Source organism: Rhinolophus hipposideros (assembly GCF_964194185.1).
Source record: "Rhinolophus hipposideros genome assembly, chromosome: 9".
NCBI classification, from domain to species: domain Eukaryota; kingdom Metazoa; phylum Chordata; class Mammalia; order Chiroptera; family Rhinolophidae; genus Rhinolophus; species Rhinolophus hipposideros.
The window spans coordinates 36,688,315-36,706,765 of NC_138055.1; the positions used below are offsets into that span (position 1 = coordinate 36,688,315).

Sequence of the window (18,451 nt, forward strand, 5' to 3'; positions counted from 1 at the left end):
CTCAAAGTCAGGAAAGATTTCAGCTATTGTACCTTCTTATCATGGAAAATAAGGAGAGATAAGCAGCTGGTAACCACAAGATGGCCTCAGGGTTTTTTTGAAAATTAATTTGGGGAAGGTATTCAATAATGTTGTAAAGATTTTGTTGGGTATCCGATGGACATGCGTCCTATTTGGGAGACCACCTCAGGGATACTGTGGATACCTGATCATGGCATTGTACACCAGAAGCTAAACATTAATGAATGCCAACTATAATTTTATATATATAATGTGATGGTTCAGTGTGAGGTCGGAGGGATAGTGGATGGGGGGAGGGGGGTTCACAGTGTGAGGGATATAAATGATGAACGTCTAAGTATTACCTTGTCTTGTACACCTGAAACAAACAAACAAACAAACAAACAAATAAATAAATAAATAAATAAATAAATAAATAAATAAAAAGAAAATAAGGAGAGATGGAAAAAATTTTTCTTTGATTGAATTAAGAGATACCTTATAAAAATGATTTGTATCTATAGTACATCTGAAAAGTCTGTTTTTCTATTTACCTTACATTCTCATCAGGAAACAGAAAACAACTATTAATTAATTTAGGAATTTGTGTCATGCTTATTGTTATCACTAATGGTTTATTTGAGCAATATTTTTTGTTGGAGTGTATGTTTGAAATGATGACGTACTTAAATTTCATGTCTATACATAGAATTTTCAAGTTTCCTAGTAGATATTCAAATTCCATGTGTGTATTCAAATATACATATGTTGTAGCAGTTATAATTTAGACATTAAAATTAATTTTATTCTAGTAATTACTGTCTTTGGAAAGTATAACTGTTATAAACTATAAAGTTTATGAAAGAGCTAGAAGACATGGGTCCAAATCCTGTTGTCTTTACTTAAAAGCTTTATAACCGTAAGCAATTAGTTAACCTCTTTAAGTCTCAATTTTCTCATCTACTGAATAGATATGATATTTTCTACATAATCCACAAGCTTGTTGAAAACTCAAATGAGATGATTATGTGAAAATGCTTTAGAACTATAAAGGGATATCAAATATATATGATTATGATGATGATTCTACTTATAACTATGCTGATTATTTTTTTTATGTTTTTCAATTCAATCGATATGCATATTTATCAGTTACATTATATTTAGAAGCCTATGCCAACAAGCTTGCTTTGGGTTGAATAAACTAATATATCCTAAATATTTACCTTGCTAAAAGAAACCTTGAATATTTTTAAACTTAAGTTTTTAAAAGAGAGTCTTCTATATGTCCACATGGAGTCTGTGTTCATGTCTTATCTAGATTTTCATTTTCACCAAAAAATAAAGACTCTATATGTCCTCTTGTTGTATGAAGTGTGAAATGCTGGGAAAGGCTCTTGGCTAGAGACTCATATCTGGGCTCAGTTCTGTCACTGTGTGTGACATTGGACAAGTCTCTGAATAGTGTTGAGCTTCAATTTCCTCACTGATAAAGCAAGGGCAATGACCTCGCTTCTAGGATTGTTGTGAGGCTGATGTGAAAGTTCATTAAAAAGTGACAAAAACATTCGCGTTAAAGGTTCTTCAGAAACATGTCTCCCTATTGGAATGATTTTTGTGGCACTGTCCTTTATCAAAGCAATGTCCTTTATCAAAGCAATTGTTTCTTTTCAGATGCAGTTGTACACGTATGAGAACACTTTGCTTAATAAAGACGCAAGTTTGCAGAAGGTTAGTTCTGTCCCTTCCCATGAAGTTTTGTGGGATTGACTAGCTCTCTCCAAATCATAAAAAAAGATGGTCATTTGTGTAACTTCACCCTATGAAAATATCTGGTTCTAATATCCTGTCAAGAATATTACACTTTCCTTTATAATATTTCACAAAAAATGTTACTCTGAATGGAGAATACTGACTTCTTCATCTGGGATAAGTTTTAACATCCTCTCTAAATTCTGGTGATGGTCATTAATCTATGTAATCAATATTAGTTGCCAATTTATCAGTCACTGGCTAGATACTGGTGATGCAAATTTAATGTACAACAACACCATGAGTGTGCAGTCATTTGTTTTAGGGAAGAAGACGAATATATCCCTAAATTATTTTCTCCCTAGATTGATTGATTAGACAGAAAAATAGATGATAGATATATAGATGATAGATAGACAAATAGCGAGACAGACAGACAGACAGACAGACAGACAGACAGGTAGATAGATAGATAGATAGATAGATAGATAGATAGATAGATAGGAAAATCGATAGATATCATTTTATTTATCCTTGTATCCTGTGATCATAACCTACCTGGTAACAAAGGCTGGCTACAGAGGTGCTGATTATGGTGGCTTTAAGAGACACAGCCTAAGTTAATAAATTTCCCCATTTCAAGATAGGGAAGTGAAGGAAGACCAATACTTTCCTTCTTTTTCTTCCCCGCTTTGTTACGATGTTTCAAAGAAATTATTCATGGCTGGTAGACATTGACCCAGATACTGAATATTGTACCAACTTTCTGTCTTCCACTGGGCATTTACAGTTCTTCTGTGGCTCGGATTGATAATCTAATAAATATGATTTGGTGGACTCATACATTTATTAGCTATTAATTTTCTCTTCTACTTTTCAGAAGGATTTAAGTATAGAAGAACTTAAGTCAACCATCATAGAATACGGAAGCATTATAGAGGTATACCATAATAATCTCACGTCTTGCAAGGTGGGGTTGTTAAATGTAAACGTGAATTCCCCACTCGAGTCACATGTACAGCCTAATGTTGTACGTGATTCCAGGATTTACGAGAGGATAAAAACAAATTGGCTCATGACTTGCAGCACTTGCAACAGGAACTCGTCATGTGAGTACAGAGCAACACCTTACCGGCCTTCTCTCATGGGCCTCCACCATGCGTTATTGGTCTACTGAGTGATTTGCAGTTCTTTGCATGGGTCACATTCTTTTCCTCGATACCTTTGTAAGTGATATTTTCTCCAAGAGAACTCCTTCACAAGTTTTTCATGACTTTCCCTTGCTTTTCTCTTCCCTTGAGATTAAAGTAATCCTTTTGAGTGCGTGCAGGGCATGCTGTTCTTATCTCTTCTTACATACATACATCATCTTATAACCATTTGTTTCTGAGTACTTGTATGTGTAGTATGCTAGTCCAGGAGTCTACAGGATCCTCTCAGATAAGAAAAATGAGTAAAGTCAATGAGGTAAGTGCACATACTGACATTATGAGAGTGGCAAATGAGAAAATTGCGTTACCCCATGAAGGGAGAGGGGGCGACTCTGCTTAGCTCCAGCTAATTGCTGCATCAATGGACCCAGAATATATGGACACAAAGTGGCCACATCTTCTGATTTTTAAAGAAAAGCCAAAAATATATGGGCTTTTAGTGAAATTTCTGATTTTTAACTATTGATTGGCTCCATTTATTTTTTTTTATTTGAGAGTGGCCTACATGTTTGCCACCATCTAGAGACACTAATCCATGCAGTTCCTGGTGGGCAGAGATTCTCTCTTATTTCTCTCCGTATTCTGAAGTACCTAATACAATCCTGGGCATACAGTGCTTACTGATTGTGTGGTGATAAACCTTATTCTGGTGACTTAAAACAATGGTGGAGGCACATCTAATCAGACGGGACTACTGTTATTTTTTCAAGGAATGGGATCCAGTTGAATGTTAGTGGAGAGCATAACAGTATCATCTCTGAAGGAGAAAAATCTTTACATTGTGAACTCATTCTTGCTCAGTCTGCCGAGGTAGGTAATTATCATCAAATGCAAAGCTTTAAAAAATAATCACTATGCGATAATTTACTAAGTGAAGATCCATAGCTTGCTGAAAAGTACTCATGACATTTTGAGAGAATCTGTTTGATAGTTTTTAGAATCTAAGTCTAATGTTTCTGAGCCTGGAAGAACAGACCTTTTCCAGTTATGGCTGCAAACTATAGCGAGGGTCAAGCATGGGGCTGAGGAAATGTGTGTTCAGTTAATCTGGACTTTAGAAATCGTTATATTCTTGATACTTTTCAGGGCAGACTACCTGCATGTTCCCTAGCCTGGGATCCTAAAGATAGTAGTAGAGATTCATGAACTATATTTTCAGTATTTCCCCAATCCCCCAAGGAAATGTATCTAACAAAAATAAAGATGCTCAGAAACAACATGAAATTTCTTTGCTTTAGGATGTAATTGTAGCAATCCAATTGAATGACAGTGGTTATTACATTCTGAACAGAAATGAGCATTTTTATATGTTTTTGTTTAATTTTAAAATGGCAAAATGCATTATTCCTTTAAAAAGTCTCAGTGTGTTGGGTAGACCCAATTCTTTATAACAGGAAAGAAAACAATCAGAGGCCTCCTTGGAGATGAGATGTTGGAACACCCAAAACTATATTTTCACTCCTGTATACTTTCCAGTTTTATGCTTGTTACATTAGTAAATGCTTTATTAGAAAATTCCTTTCTTTTCACCACTTTAATGGTCTCTCCATGTCTGTGGACAATGGATATGTCAGAATGTCTTCCTGTTGACAGCTGTGATATGACCTTGAAAGGAGAGGAAGAATGTCTTTGGGGCAAATGCTGTTTGAATTTCTCCTGCCAAGGATGCGGGAGCAGCATATGCTGCCTTCATCTGACACCGTCTCAGGCAGCCTTGGCCATTCTGCTGAGCACTGTGCTTTCCTGACATTCTGTTTCAAATACTCATCATTTGACTGTGTTTTAACACCAAGCCAAACTGCCAGACTGAATGAAGTGGTGGCAAATCTGCCATGGCAGTGTGTTTTTATCCACAGTCCTCAGAGATAATAATGATGTCAAGATGCCAGTCTGTAAAGTTCTATAGTTCTAAACGGGAGTTAAACAGCTGACAAAGTTCTGGCTCTGAGGTTTACTCCACTGATGAAGAAGTTTGCCTTCTAATTGGAATCTGGAAATAAGAGCCTTCTGACCTTTTCCCAACAGACAGCAAAAAGAAAGTTAATGTGTTATCATACACCTCAAATATAACAGGAGAGAGATACTTTGAGAGAATTATAAGAAATATGCTTTGTGAAACATTATCTGACAGTATCTTCTATGAATGAGAGATGAAAGAACCCAATCTATCTTCAATGGGATTTATTGAACACCCCACTCCCCATCGTTTATTTTTTTCTGTGAATTTCTTGATCTTTCCTTATTTTCATAAAATTAGAGCCATAGCAGTTTATATCACCCACATGTAAATGTTATCTATAGGATAAATTTTTCTTGAAAATGAATCAGTTAAGTTGAAGCCATCCTAGAGAGAAAATGTAAACAGTTTTTGGGGGGATATAGGGGGGATTCCATAAGACTATTTACAACTATTCGATGGGGACAATTACAATGACCTGTAGGCATCATTTTCATAAAATAAAAATAATGAGTATTTTCCTTAGAATGACAGAGTTGTGGACATTTTGGTAATTGTTTCAGAACGATGAAACTGAGTGGCAGTGCAGTTTAATCCACTTGCCATCCGTGGACATGATGATCGACCAAGAAATGCTAATATTACTCAGAGAACTTGAACAAAAGGGACTGCAATTCACAGCTATGCTTCAGAAGCTGGTATTGTATAACACACACCTATTGTGGTGTTTCACTGGCTAGAAACACCTGCAGATAAGTGACCTACTGCCTGTTTGCTGAGCACAAGCATATCGGTGTGTTGTTAAGACTCAAATTAATTCTACTATGAAAAGAGAAGATTTTTCTCAAACCTCCTGAAGTTGATCTTCTAGTTCTGGGTCAATTAGGACTAACAGGTTGACCGTTAGATATGGATTACTTGAGCCTAGTTTTCCTATAGGTTCATCTTTACTATTAAAGGGCTGGAAATGTGGTACCTCTTGGATAGTTTTCTTTCTAGCTAATGGCTAGTACCTCTTTTTTCATTTTTATTTTTAACTGGAAACTCTAGATGGTCAGAGAAGGCAGAAAACATCTTCATGTTAGTATTTCTAGTCCCTTTCACAGTGACTAGCATATATAGTAGGTAGTATTTGTTTTGATAAATGAAAAAAATCCTCGAACAGGCTTGTTTTCTTCTATTTGAAAGGGGAATGAAAATGGGTAAGTTTTGTTCTGGAAAATGATTCTATGTGTATATTCAGCATGTATAGAGCACCTGACGAGAGTTAGCCTCAACACATGTAATATCCTGGGATACAGGTAAGTCACCGGGTGACATTAGATTGAGAAGGAACTCTCTGGTGTCTTCCTGAATTGCCTATGAAGTAAAACTTTGGACTAAATTACTTCTTAAATTGTAGCATATGTCTTTCACCTGCATTTTTAGTAAGTGATGTGGAAATCTTTTTCAGCATGAAGAAGTTCCCGAAGCTGAAACCCTCACTGATAGCTCTCTACAGTGGGTAACTAATCCAGAAATTACTGTGAAAGAAAAGTGGGAGAACAAGCTTACTGTAAGTATTCTGTATTTGTGATTTTCCTTCGATTTTTGAAACCCAGGTAATGCTTATTATATATAGTACTACGTCTAAGATGTTATTCTGGTCTTCTGCTTTCCCTAATTGGGATTGTGTATAAATGTGCATGTGTGGGTGAAAGTGAGTGTTAGAATAAGTATGTGTGAGTGTGAGGGTGAGGAAAGAAAATAAGAGTGAGTGAGTGTGAGGATATGTGATATGTGCTGGAGAAACAAAGAATAAATAAAATCATTTAAGGAAAAAATGTATTTTATTTGAATCCTTGTGAGATCCGACTAGTCTAAGCTTGGATTTTTCCTTGACCTATTTAAATTCTTTAATTTTAGTAGAATGATTATAATACAAAAGAGTCGTATTCCTGATACTCTAACAGATTCCTTACCCCGGAAATTAGCAGAACATTGGGAAAATAAGAACTTCTTAGGTAGCTATTCCCAGTTTTGTTAGAAAGGAAGTACATAAAAATAAATCTCTTTAATTTATCCATCATTTATTATCTCTACTTCTTGACTGCCAGATGACTTCCTAACATTTATCAGCCCCCTAAGTTAAGCTAAAGCAAGAAGTAAACTCTGAAAACTGCCAAACTAACCTTTTTAAAAAATTGCTTTTGAATATACTAATCAACAACTACTGATTTTTTTTTTTTTGTATTTCCTTGTCCCATCCTATTCTAAAGCAATTGTGATGATTGATGAAATAGTAAAGGACCCACTATCTTAAGAAAAAGAAAACAAAACTCAATTTTAAGCACATGATAGATAACCAATATATATTTGTTAAATTCAGATAATTTAGTCTTTGGGTAATTGAGAATTGGTATCTATTCAATTAGAATTTTAGGGTCCAATAACAGTGAATACTATTGAGAGGGAAATGGCCACAGCATTTTATATTGCCTCTGTCATATGTTTGTATTTAACACTGGAATAGTGGAGCTTGTTTTGTGACTTTCCTTGTAGGAATTCAAATATATCATGAAAGAGAAGCTAAATCTTTGTACATTAATGCTGAGCAGCTTGGGAAACCATAAAGAATCATTTGATAAATTGATAGAGATTTTGAAGAGATTCAGGCTGGAATATTTTTACTTCAGAAACGAATATCTTTCCAGGTGATGACCAATTATATATAAGAAACCCATGCTTTATAAACATGACACATTTGTGATTGTGCCACAGCTCTTGATTTACTTTTTTCAAGTTATGTATACATTGATTTCAGATGACACTTTTCAGGGAAGACAATTTGTCTTGACAATTTTGAACGGTGAAATCTGAGTAGTGTGAAATTGACTTATATACTCAATATTGCAAATAGTGAACTTTAAAATCTGTGGGAACCAGTGTAATGAGTTATTTTGTCTAGAGAAGAAATTGGGAATTACAGAATACAGAATTCTTTTAACGAGATGGGTCTTAGAGATCATCTAGTAAAACCTCATAATTTTACACAGGATAGAGACATAAGGTTGTAAAGTGCATTGATCAAGACCTGAGAGTTATTAATGGAAAATCCACAGATTAATTAATGGAATAACTTGATGCTGGGTCTATTGACTCCTATCCCTTCAGGCTTCATGTTCCACCTCAGTATATAATGCATTGCAGTGGGCACTGGTTAATTAAATTTCAAGTAAAAAAAAGTCATAGGGAATAGAGGAATCTAAATGTAAAATGATTTATCATCTTACCTTCCTGCTCACCTTAATTATGATTATGGGGAAATTCTTGAAATTTGTACACTTTGTAAATCACATACTAAACAAGGACAGTGATTATATCTTTTGTTGAGCTTGATTTATATAGCTGCTACTACCAAACTAAGCATTCCCTTAAGAAATGCTTTTTGAATGAACATGGGTGTATATTGAATTTTAATAAAGTGGAAAAAAAAGTAGAGACTAAGTTTGCTCAAAGAAAATAGCCAGAAGAAAATTTATTTTACTCCCTGCATATAAGGATATTAGATACCAGAGAGAGGTTAATACCAGAGGGAACTTTCCAAAAAAATGATCTTCTGCTTTCCCTAAGAAGCAGGCATCCCAGACTTCCCCTTAGTGGTAAAGATGTGGGTTAAGTGGATATGTAGCAGCTTCCTTACACAGATACCATCTCCACAAAAGAGAGCATTGAAATTCTTCTAGTTAGCAACAAAGAACTATTTGGAGGGAGACCTACACCATAGTCATCTCTGAGTACATGAATCTTCTGTATTTATCGTACTAGACACACAGAAGCCCAGTTTAACAGTAGGTGCAATTTGTCGAGAACTTACTGTGTTGGATGTAGTGCTCAGAATTTGACACGCGTTTAGATACAGAGAAGTTCAGTAACGTCCCAAGTTTACCCAAGTAGGATTATGTAACAACTGGGATCAGACCTAGATATGTTTGTCTTCAAAACTTAAGTTCCTACAACTAAGAACCCCCCACTATCTACTTGTTAAAATCTGACATAATAGTCATTAAAAATATTCTGGAAACCTAGCAATGGGCAACATACTACTTGTCAGTGTAAGGATGCATTAGTTCCTGCTTTCTAGACATAATTTAAAACAGACAAAACCATATAGAGCTACACACCAAATGATTTAGCTATGGGTTTTACCTATGCATAAGAAAATGAGTGGACTCTTGTGGGAATGAGTCCACTAAATATTCTATGTTTAGATGAGGTGGGAAATGTTTATTAAAGGTAACTTTCAGGGGCCATTTACTTAGAAGAAGGCTTCCTTTCTGGTGCAATGCTGAGGAATAGAGAGACAGTGGAAAAAAAAAAACACAAACTGCTCTGGAAGGCTCTATGCGAAAAAGCATGTCATCATTCATACAGCATCCAAGTGCAAGCTCTTTGCCAGGATTTTTTCCCTCTAGGTGTTGGAGAATTATAGGAAATAAGACAAATATCTGCCTCTGTGAAACTAACATCTATTGAGGGACATAGGTAATGAACCAAAAACGTATAATTATATGGTATAATGCCAGAGAGTGGTGAGTGATTTGAAGAAAATTAAAGCAGGGTTAAGAAAACCTAGAATGACAAGAGGCGGGAGGACCTAATTTTAGAATGGCCAGGAAAGGCCTGTCTGAGGAGTGATTAATTGAGTGGATAGCTGAGTGAAGTGAGATAGGAAGCTATGTGATGATCTGGGTTGTGTGCTAGGCAGAGGAAATAACTAGTGAGAAGGCCCTGCAGTTGTAATGAGCTTGGTATGTTTGAGCAGCAGCCAGAGGCCAGCATGGCTGGGGTGAAGTGAGTGAGGGACAGTGGTAGGAGATGAGGCCAGAAAGATAGGCAGGGGTCAGGTCCACAACCTTGCAATTCATGTTTAGGAACTGGAATTTTATTCTGAGGGGATGGGAAGCCATCATAGGATTATAAGCAGAGCAGAAATATAACATGTATTTTGAAAGATCATTCTGGATGCTGGGTAGAAATTTGTCTATAGATGGTAAGATTGAAAGCAGTGAGATTAATGAGAAGAGTCTTTTCAATAACAGACCACCAATTACAGTTCTTGAAATCAACTTACTGGATTATGACCAATTTTTAAAAAATAAATATAAGCTATCAGCATATTACATATAGTAAGAGTAAATAATATTTCATATATTTTTGTTTCAGCTGCATGTGTGTGTGTGTGTGTGTGTGTGTGTGTGTGTGTGTTTGTGTGTATTTGGTTGATATATAAAATATTTACTGGGTCATGGTCACAAAACCCCTAAGCTAAGAGCTAATCGCACTAGTCCAGGTAAGGGGTGTAACCTAAGCTAGAGTGATAGTTATAAAGGTAGTAAGAAATGGTTACGTTCAGACTATATTTCGAGGATGGATCATATCAGACATGCTAATGAATTAGTTGTGGCAATGCAAGAAAGAGAGGAGTCATCCTTGACTTAGAGGTTTGTAGTCTGAGAACTAGGTAACTGGGAGCTATTTAGAGTCAAAGTCTGGGAGAGACTTGGACTTAGCAGGAGTAGAAATCAAGAGTTAGCATTAGGACATGTTAGCAAAGAGAGATGTTGAACTTAGAAACACACACCAAAAGCTAATACTTACCTCTTAACATGATAATAAAGATCTTTCTGAAAGAAAAATCTTCAATGCTTTAACATTTGTTAAATATTTTTAATAGGTGGGTCTATCTGATTTTGGGGGTAGTCTATCTGATTTTTTGGGGGGTCTATCTAATTTTTAAATAGCTATTTCCAAGACTGTTATGATTCCTAAATTACATAAAACTTATTGTCGTATATATATATTGTCGCAAACACATGTAAGTGATTAAAAGTTTGAGTATGAATATCTATTGATCCTTATAGTCCTGTTGTTTTCCTTTAGAAGATAATAGACACTCTTGAATGCCTAGATTATTTCTCAAGAAACTAGAAAAAGAAGAACAAACTAAGTTCAAAATTAGCACAAGGAAGGACATAATAAAGATTAGAGCAGAAATAAACAAAATAGAGAATAGAAAGACAATTAAAAAAAATCAATGAAGCTAAGATTGTTTTTTTTGAAAAGATAAAATTGACAAAGCTTTAGCTAGTCTAAGAGAAAACTCAAAATCTGAAATGGAAGAAGAGAAATTACAATTGATGCCATGAGGGGTTGAAGAGGAGGGATCATAAAAGATTACTATCAACAAGTATACACTAACAAATCGGATAACCTGCAAGAAATGGATAAATTACTAGAAACATACAACCTACTAAGACTGAATCAGGAAGAAACAAAATCTGAACAGACCATAACTAGTAAGGAGGTTGAAGCAGTATTCAAATACCTCCCAACAAAGAAAATTCAGGACCACATGTCTTCACTGGTGAATTCTACCAAACATTTAAAGAAGATTAGTGTAAATTCTTTTGAAGCTCTTTCAAAAAATTGAAGAGGAGGGGACCTCTTACCAATTTGTTTTCTAAGGACAGCATTATCCAGACACCAAAACCAAAGACACTATAAAAAACAAAACCAAAAGAAACCCCAAAACCCTACTTACCAATATTCTTGATGAATAGAGATGCAAAAACCCTCAACAAAATACTAGTAAACCAATTTCAACAGCACATTAAAAAGATTATACACCATGACCACGTGAGACTTATCCTTTGAATGCAAGGATGATTCTGCATACACAAATCAATTAATACGATACATCACATTAACAGAATAAAGGATAAAGATCAAAAGATCATTTAACTTGATACAGAAATGCATTTAACAAGATTCAACCCCCTTTATCATAAAAATATTTTTTTAAAAAACTAGACATAGAAGGAAACTATCTCGATATAATAAAAGCCATATATGAATAGCCCACAGCTAACATCATACCAAATGGTGAAGGGCTGAAAGTTTTTCCTCTATGATTAGAAACAAAGCAAGTAAGTCTACTCTCACCACTTCTATGCAACATGGTACTGGAAGTCCTAACTAGAGCAATTGGTCAAGAAAAAAGGAAATAAAAGGCATCCACATTGGAAAGGAAGAAGTAAAGTCATCTCTGTTTGCAGATGACATGATTTTATTTATAGAAAAGCCTAAAGAATCCACAAAAAGCTGTTAAAACTAATAAATTCAGCAAAATTGCATCACACAAAATCAACGTATGAAAATCAGTTACATTTCTATACACTAACAATGAAGTATCTGAAAAGGAAACTGAGAAAACAATCCTATTCAAAAGAGCATCCAAAATAATAAAATACTTAGGAATAAACTAAGTAGATAAAGACTTGTATACTGAAAACCATAAAACATTTCTGAAAGAAATTAAAGAAGATTCAAATAAATGGAAAGACATCTTATGTTCATGGATTGGAAGACTTATCATTGTTAAAATGTCCATACTATCTAAAGTAACTTACAGATCCAATGCAATCCCTATCAAAATCCTAATGGCATTTTTATAGTAATAGAAAAAAAGAAACAATCCTAATGTCCATAAGGAACCACAAAAAAACACAAATAGCCAAAACAGTCTTGAGGAAGAACAAAGCTCAAGGTATCACAGTTCCTGATTTCAAAATGTATCACAAAGCTATATAATCAAAACAGTATGGTACTAGCCCAAAGACAGACAAATAGAATAGAATAGAGCACTCAGAAATATATATATATATATATATATATATATATATATATATATATATACATATATATATATATTTGAATATATATGTATTTGAATATATATATTTGAATATATATATATAGAATATATATATGTGTGTGTGTGTGTGTGTGTGTGTTCAACTGATCTCTGACTAGGGTGCCAAGGCTACACAATGGGAAATGATAGTCTCTTCAGCAAATGATGTTGGGGAAACAGGATATACACCTGCAAAAGAATGAAGTGAAATTCTTATCAAATATCACATGCAAAAGTCAACTCAAAATGGAATGAAGATGTAAACATAAGGCCTAAAACTGGAAAATTCCTAGAAGAAAACTTGGAGGAAAAGCTTGACATTGATCTTGGCAATGATTTCTTGGATATGACACCAAAAGCACAGGCAACAAAATAAAAAAATAGACAAGTGGCTCTATATCAGACTAAAAAACTTTGGTACAGCAAGGAATTAACAGAGTGAAAAGGTAACCTACGGAATGGGAGAAAATATTTGCAAACTGTATATCTGATAAGGGTAACTATTGAGAATATATGAGGACCTTCTATAACTCAATAACAATCAAACAAAGCCAAATAATTCAGTTTAAAAATAGGCAGAGAACCTGAATAGACATTTCTCCAAAGAGGACACACCGATGGCCAACAGATACATGAAAAGATGCTCAACATCACTAATCATGAAGGAAATGCAAATGAAAACCACAATGAGTCATTCACAATGATGAATAAATCACTCCTGGAAAGGTGTTATTAAAAACAAACAAACAAACAAACAAAAACACCCAAAAGATACCAAGTGTTGGCAAGAATGTAGAGCAATTGAAACCCTGTATATTGTTGGTAGGAATGTAAAATGGTGCAAATGCTATGGAAAACAGTGTGGAGGTGCCTAAAAAAATAAAAATTGAACTACCATATGAGCAAAACCACATTTGAGTACGTATCCAAAAGAATTCAAAGTATTTGGACATCCATGTTCATCACAGCATTATTCAGAATGGCCAAGATGTGGACGCAACCTCAATGCTCATCAGTGGTTGAACAAATAAATAAAATGTGGTCTATACAGACAATGAAATATTATTCAGCCTTAAAAATGGAGATCCTTTCACCTGTGATAAATGGATGAATCTTGAGGACATTGTGCTAAGTAAAATGAAACAGTTGCAGAAAGACAAATGCTGGTTCCACTTAACTGAGGTGTTAAAAATTATCACACTCAGAAGCAGAGAGTAGAATGGTGGTTTCCAGGAGGTAGGGGAGGAAGAAATGGGGATTCACAATTCAACAGTTATAAGTTTCAGTTATACAAGATGAATAAGTTCTAGAGATCTGCTGTATAATATTATCCCGATAGTTAACAGCTCTGTATTGTGCACTTAAAAAAATGTGTTCAGAGGGTAGAATTCATGTTAAATGTTCTTACCACAATTAAAAAAAAATCTGACAATAAGCTATTGAACAATACTCAGTAGAATGTGTGTTTAGGTAGTTTTATTTTTGTTTAGGGTTTTGTGTACTGCTTTACCATAGCGGTAAAGCATTCTATGAGACTCTTCTGGTCTCTCATTTGGTCATTTTTGTAATCAGAGCTGGGTTTACGACAGTGGACTACGAGAGTCTATGTATTAACATTTGGGAAGCACTCAAGAAGCCTAAACTGGATAATGTCTTCCTCAGTGCTTTGAAACCCCCAAAGTTTATCATACCTTTGAGCTAAGGTCCTTTTTCAGGTCACGTTGTTTTGAGATTGTCACTGATACATTGTTACGTAGTAGCATAGTTTCAATAACCTCATTGACTAACAGAGAGTGTATGCATTTTTACATATTTGGGGGACTAAGGTCAGATCTATAAGACAGGTAACATAACAACACTAAGAGATTTGGGGTGAGGCAGAAAGGGAGGGAAATGTCTTCAGAAAAGAGAAGACTGCAGTGGAAATACTAACAGTTAACTTTCATCTATGCTTGGGAGTAGCTCTTCCTGTACTCATGTCACCTATTTATATCATGATTGACAACTCTTAAGGAGAAAAGCTAAGGTCATGAAATGAAGCTCTTATTTTTTTTCTTTTCTTGCTTTTTTTCCTCTCTCACTTTTCTTTCTTTGTTTTTCTGTAAACGCTAGCTGTGATGTGTAAATATTGCACCTGTCACAGTGACCTCATTGTAGCACCATTCTCTAAAAAATCAGCAACAAATGCAAAGTACTATGAATGTAGCTTATAGGGGACTGAATATTCCAGTATAAAATAGGAAACTAAATGTGTTTATCTGTAAAGTGAGGGTATCAGGCTATGTGATCAATATGATTAATTAAAATTCTATATTTGTGAAGCATTTACATGTGTGTAAACACTTTCACTTTTTCCTCTGATCTCCGAGGAAGTGTATGAAGTTTGAATTTGTCACAACTTCCCAGGGGTGACTCTTAGTTGAAATGTCACTGACAGCTTGTGGTTTGGACTTTTTTTTTAAACTCCAGGCAGAAACAACTAGAAGCCATTAAACAACTGCAAGAGGATGCTGTCAACCAGGAAGTCATCCTCGGGAAGAAGGTCCAAGAAGCCAGCCAACGGCTGGAGGCTGCAGGGAAGCAGGTAGGGCAGCTTTTGACTATGTTATATTCAGGGGAAGTCTCCTCAGATGTCCTTAAAACCATGAAGTAAAAATGGAGAAGGAACAAAACAACCAAAGAGGAACTGTGAAGTTCAGTCCCTAGAGACTAGCAGTAAGCGGAGGAAGTAAAGGGGGAGTTGTAAAAGAGGCGGTGTCAACAGCCTGCTGATGAAAGAGGCAACTTTGCAGAAGGAGGCAACTTGACATATCAGGACTCTTACGGCTGTAGAAATAGCTCAGGCATACAAAGCCCATGCAAACAGAGAATTGCAGAAGTTCAGCAGAGGCTTATCACTTCCCTGAGAAGAAAAGCACATTTTCAGTTTCCTGTGCATAAAAGTGAGCGCTCAATTGCTTTCTTTCCCGGCCACAATACTAAAATACAGCATTAATTGTATGTCTTTAGATTGATCAAGATGGCACAGCCCACTCTGCCAGTGAAAAAGCTAAGTCTTTGCTGCATAAATTAGAGGAAGCAATTTTGGAACAACCGAGTCTCCAGACTATAAATACTGAGTTAGTGAACACTTGCCAGACACTGGAGCAGAAGACAAGAAAACTGAAAAGTGAGTAGCAAATATTTGTTATGTCCCATTTCAGTCTACTCTGAGGTGGGGCCAAAGGACTCCAGCCATTTTTATAGCTTACGGCTGCTGTGTTATTACTGCATTTATGACAATGAAATGGTTCCAGAAAGCAGTATTGTGGACTTTCAGAGAGGTTTGCCTAGTGGCTAGGTAGATGAATTTAACCATTAGCTTTCCTTTTGGTTGTTCGTTACAAGCTGCATTGTCTGACTGTTATTTCTTTAAAAATTAAAAAAAAAACTTCTCAATATTTGTAAAAGTAAACAAGGAAAAAAAATCTTGTTTGCATGGGATATTTGAACCTGTCAGTTGTTTACATAGTCTACCCTGATTTTATTAGGTAGTTGTACCCATCATATGGTGGAAAAGGCCCTGCCTCTCTATTTTATTTTAAGTAGTAATTTTAGGGTTGGGTAAAATACTTACGAATTTAATGTGTATCAACATATTAAATATGTGTGAAAATTCTTTTTAAATGTTAATGTGTTCTTTACGTATATGTATATTTTGCTTTAAAAATTTGATTTTTTTTTGTTTTCCTGTATTACCTAAAAGTGGATAAATGTTTACTAAGCAGTAAGGTGAGAAGACAATTGTCAAATTATAGATATCAGATTATTCATAAGCTTATTTTATATTAGAAACATAGTTTGTTAAAAAAAAAAAAAAGCTTATTTATTTGACCATTTATCAGACAACTGCTTTTGTTCAGCCTACTTCTTGCTCTAGCTGTGTAAATGTTGTTTTCATAGAAAGCTATTGGTTTGGGTAATAAACAAGCTAAATATAAGCTTAAGGTAAGCTAGAGATGGAACTTATCAGACATGTGTTTGTTTTGGATTTAGTGTACTGTTTCTACTGTTATCTGAGAAAGCTGTTTAAGAGTTTAAAGGAACTGGCTAGTTCTAAACCAGTAGTGGTTATTCAGCATTTCATTATTATTTTAAGCCTTGTAGAACATGCTAGCTTTCAATAAATCTAAGTATCAGTTTGTTTTCCTTCACTCTGTCACACAATGTGAGGTATGCTTTAAGTTACATAATCTATATGTTATTTTATTATTGTTCAGAGGACCTTAGAGAAAGTTCCCTTATGATTAGAAGTATTCATATTTAGACATGAATAATAACAAAATTTGGTTTATGATGTGTTTGCTTTAGACACTGTGCCTAGACACTGTGTCTTCTGGTCATTTATATTTTTCTTTTGATAAATAATATTATAGCCCTATAATTTATAAAACTAAGAATTTATCTCCTCTCCCAAAAACCCATGATTTCATTATAGTACCGTCTTTGAAGAGTCAACTTTTATAACTTATCCCAAAATGTACATTCTTGATATTATGAACTTGCTATTGTCTTCCCAGGTTATCCTCAGGGGATAATTCTTCCAAATGTAATTAAAAGTATTAACGTATTCAACCCACCTCCTCTGGGTTGAGTGCATGTGCTTTTTTTCTGGCTGGATAAAGTAGGTGGATGCCTCCTTTCTGTCCTGAGTTTCTCATAACCTGCTTGGCTTTATGAATTCCTATACTTGTTTTTATCTTCTGCTGTCTAAAGAAGATTTTGCTCTTAAGACCATTTGCTTATGAATATCTTTCTAACAATTCCCTTAAAAATCAATCATTGAAGGAAGAGGAAAATTTAGTTGCACACATTTTTGAAATGTTCTACACAGAAGATTTTCCATTTAGCCTATGAACAAATGTCACTGAGGTATGACAGTTATCACACAAACATCCTTGCACATTCCACCACGACCACTGCCACCACATGCTGTTTGAGTTCTGAGTCAGACATTTGAATTCTGAGTCAGAAAATAAAAATATTTAAATCCACTTAGTTCTTCTAAAACTATCTGGTTAGCTTAATAAATTCATTAAGCATTTAAGGCAATTTCTGCTACATCTAAGAAAGGTTCACTAGCAAGTTGTGTGGGGATGTAGTAGTTTTGTTCAAATGTTTATTTCGATCACAGTGTTCACAAGCTGGAACTAGGAACTTGTTTATGACATTTGATTAGAAATCCTGAACTTAATACTGAATAAATACTATTGTTGAAGTTTTCCATTGCCACCAGGACTGGACTCATTTGTGAGGTAATTAGCGTTCATGTTTGCCTCCATGATATGTGCCATCAGAGATGCTAAATTTCTTGAATGGTAACTTACATATTTTCTTTCTTTTGCTTCTTAAACTTCATACATATCTAACAAGTCTTTTGTTAATAACAGTGACACTGGATGTATAAATGGATGTTTGCTTTAAAAAGGAAATAAAAAAACTTCTTAGATCTAGGATGTGTTCAAAATATTAGGGTGAATCTAATGTACACAAAACGTAGACTAATTGATCTCATCTAAACTATAACCCCTTTACTCTTCATCTTTTCCCCACCTTCCCCCCCCCATCATCTGACAAATCATCATTGAGTCACTCATTTAATAGACAAGGAGGGAATTATCTTTAGAAACCATAAATATTTCACTGGGGAGAGAGCCTGAGAAGCTTCTGTATACATAACTCTTTATTTGAACACGGTGGTTGCATATGATCTTGATAGTTTAGAGAAGGGTTTCACCTAGATGATCTCACTGGAAA

At 34.9% G+C, this 18,451-nt stretch overlaps 1 protein-coding gene across 1 annotated transcript in view; it reads left to right on the forward strand.

Annotated features, from left to right (window-relative positions):
* The window catches only part of LOC308501865 (inositol 1,4,5-triphosphate receptor associated 2-like), a gene marked incomplete at both ends in the record, with an annotated part of 42,944 nt that overhangs the window by 19,894 nt on the left and 4,599 nt on the right, over nt 1-18,451 (forward strand). The window contains 9 exons of the mRNA XM_081058955.1: nt 1,675-1,731; nt 2,633-2,692; nt 2,797-2,861; nt 3,674-3,773; nt 5,484-5,618; nt 6,374-6,475; nt 8,791-8,852; nt 15,125-15,239; nt 15,665-15,824. Coding sequence (XP_080915081.1) covers nt 1,675-1,731; nt 2,633-2,692; nt 2,797-2,861; nt 3,674-3,773; nt 5,484-5,618; nt 6,374-6,475; nt 8,791-8,852; nt 15,125-15,239; nt 15,665-15,824 — 856 coding nt within the window. The remainder of the gene's footprint in view (nt 1-1,674; nt 1,732-2,632; nt 2,693-2,796; nt 2,862-3,673; nt 3,774-5,483; nt 5,619-6,373; nt 6,476-8,790; nt 8,853-15,124; nt 15,240-15,664; nt 15,825-18,451) is intronic.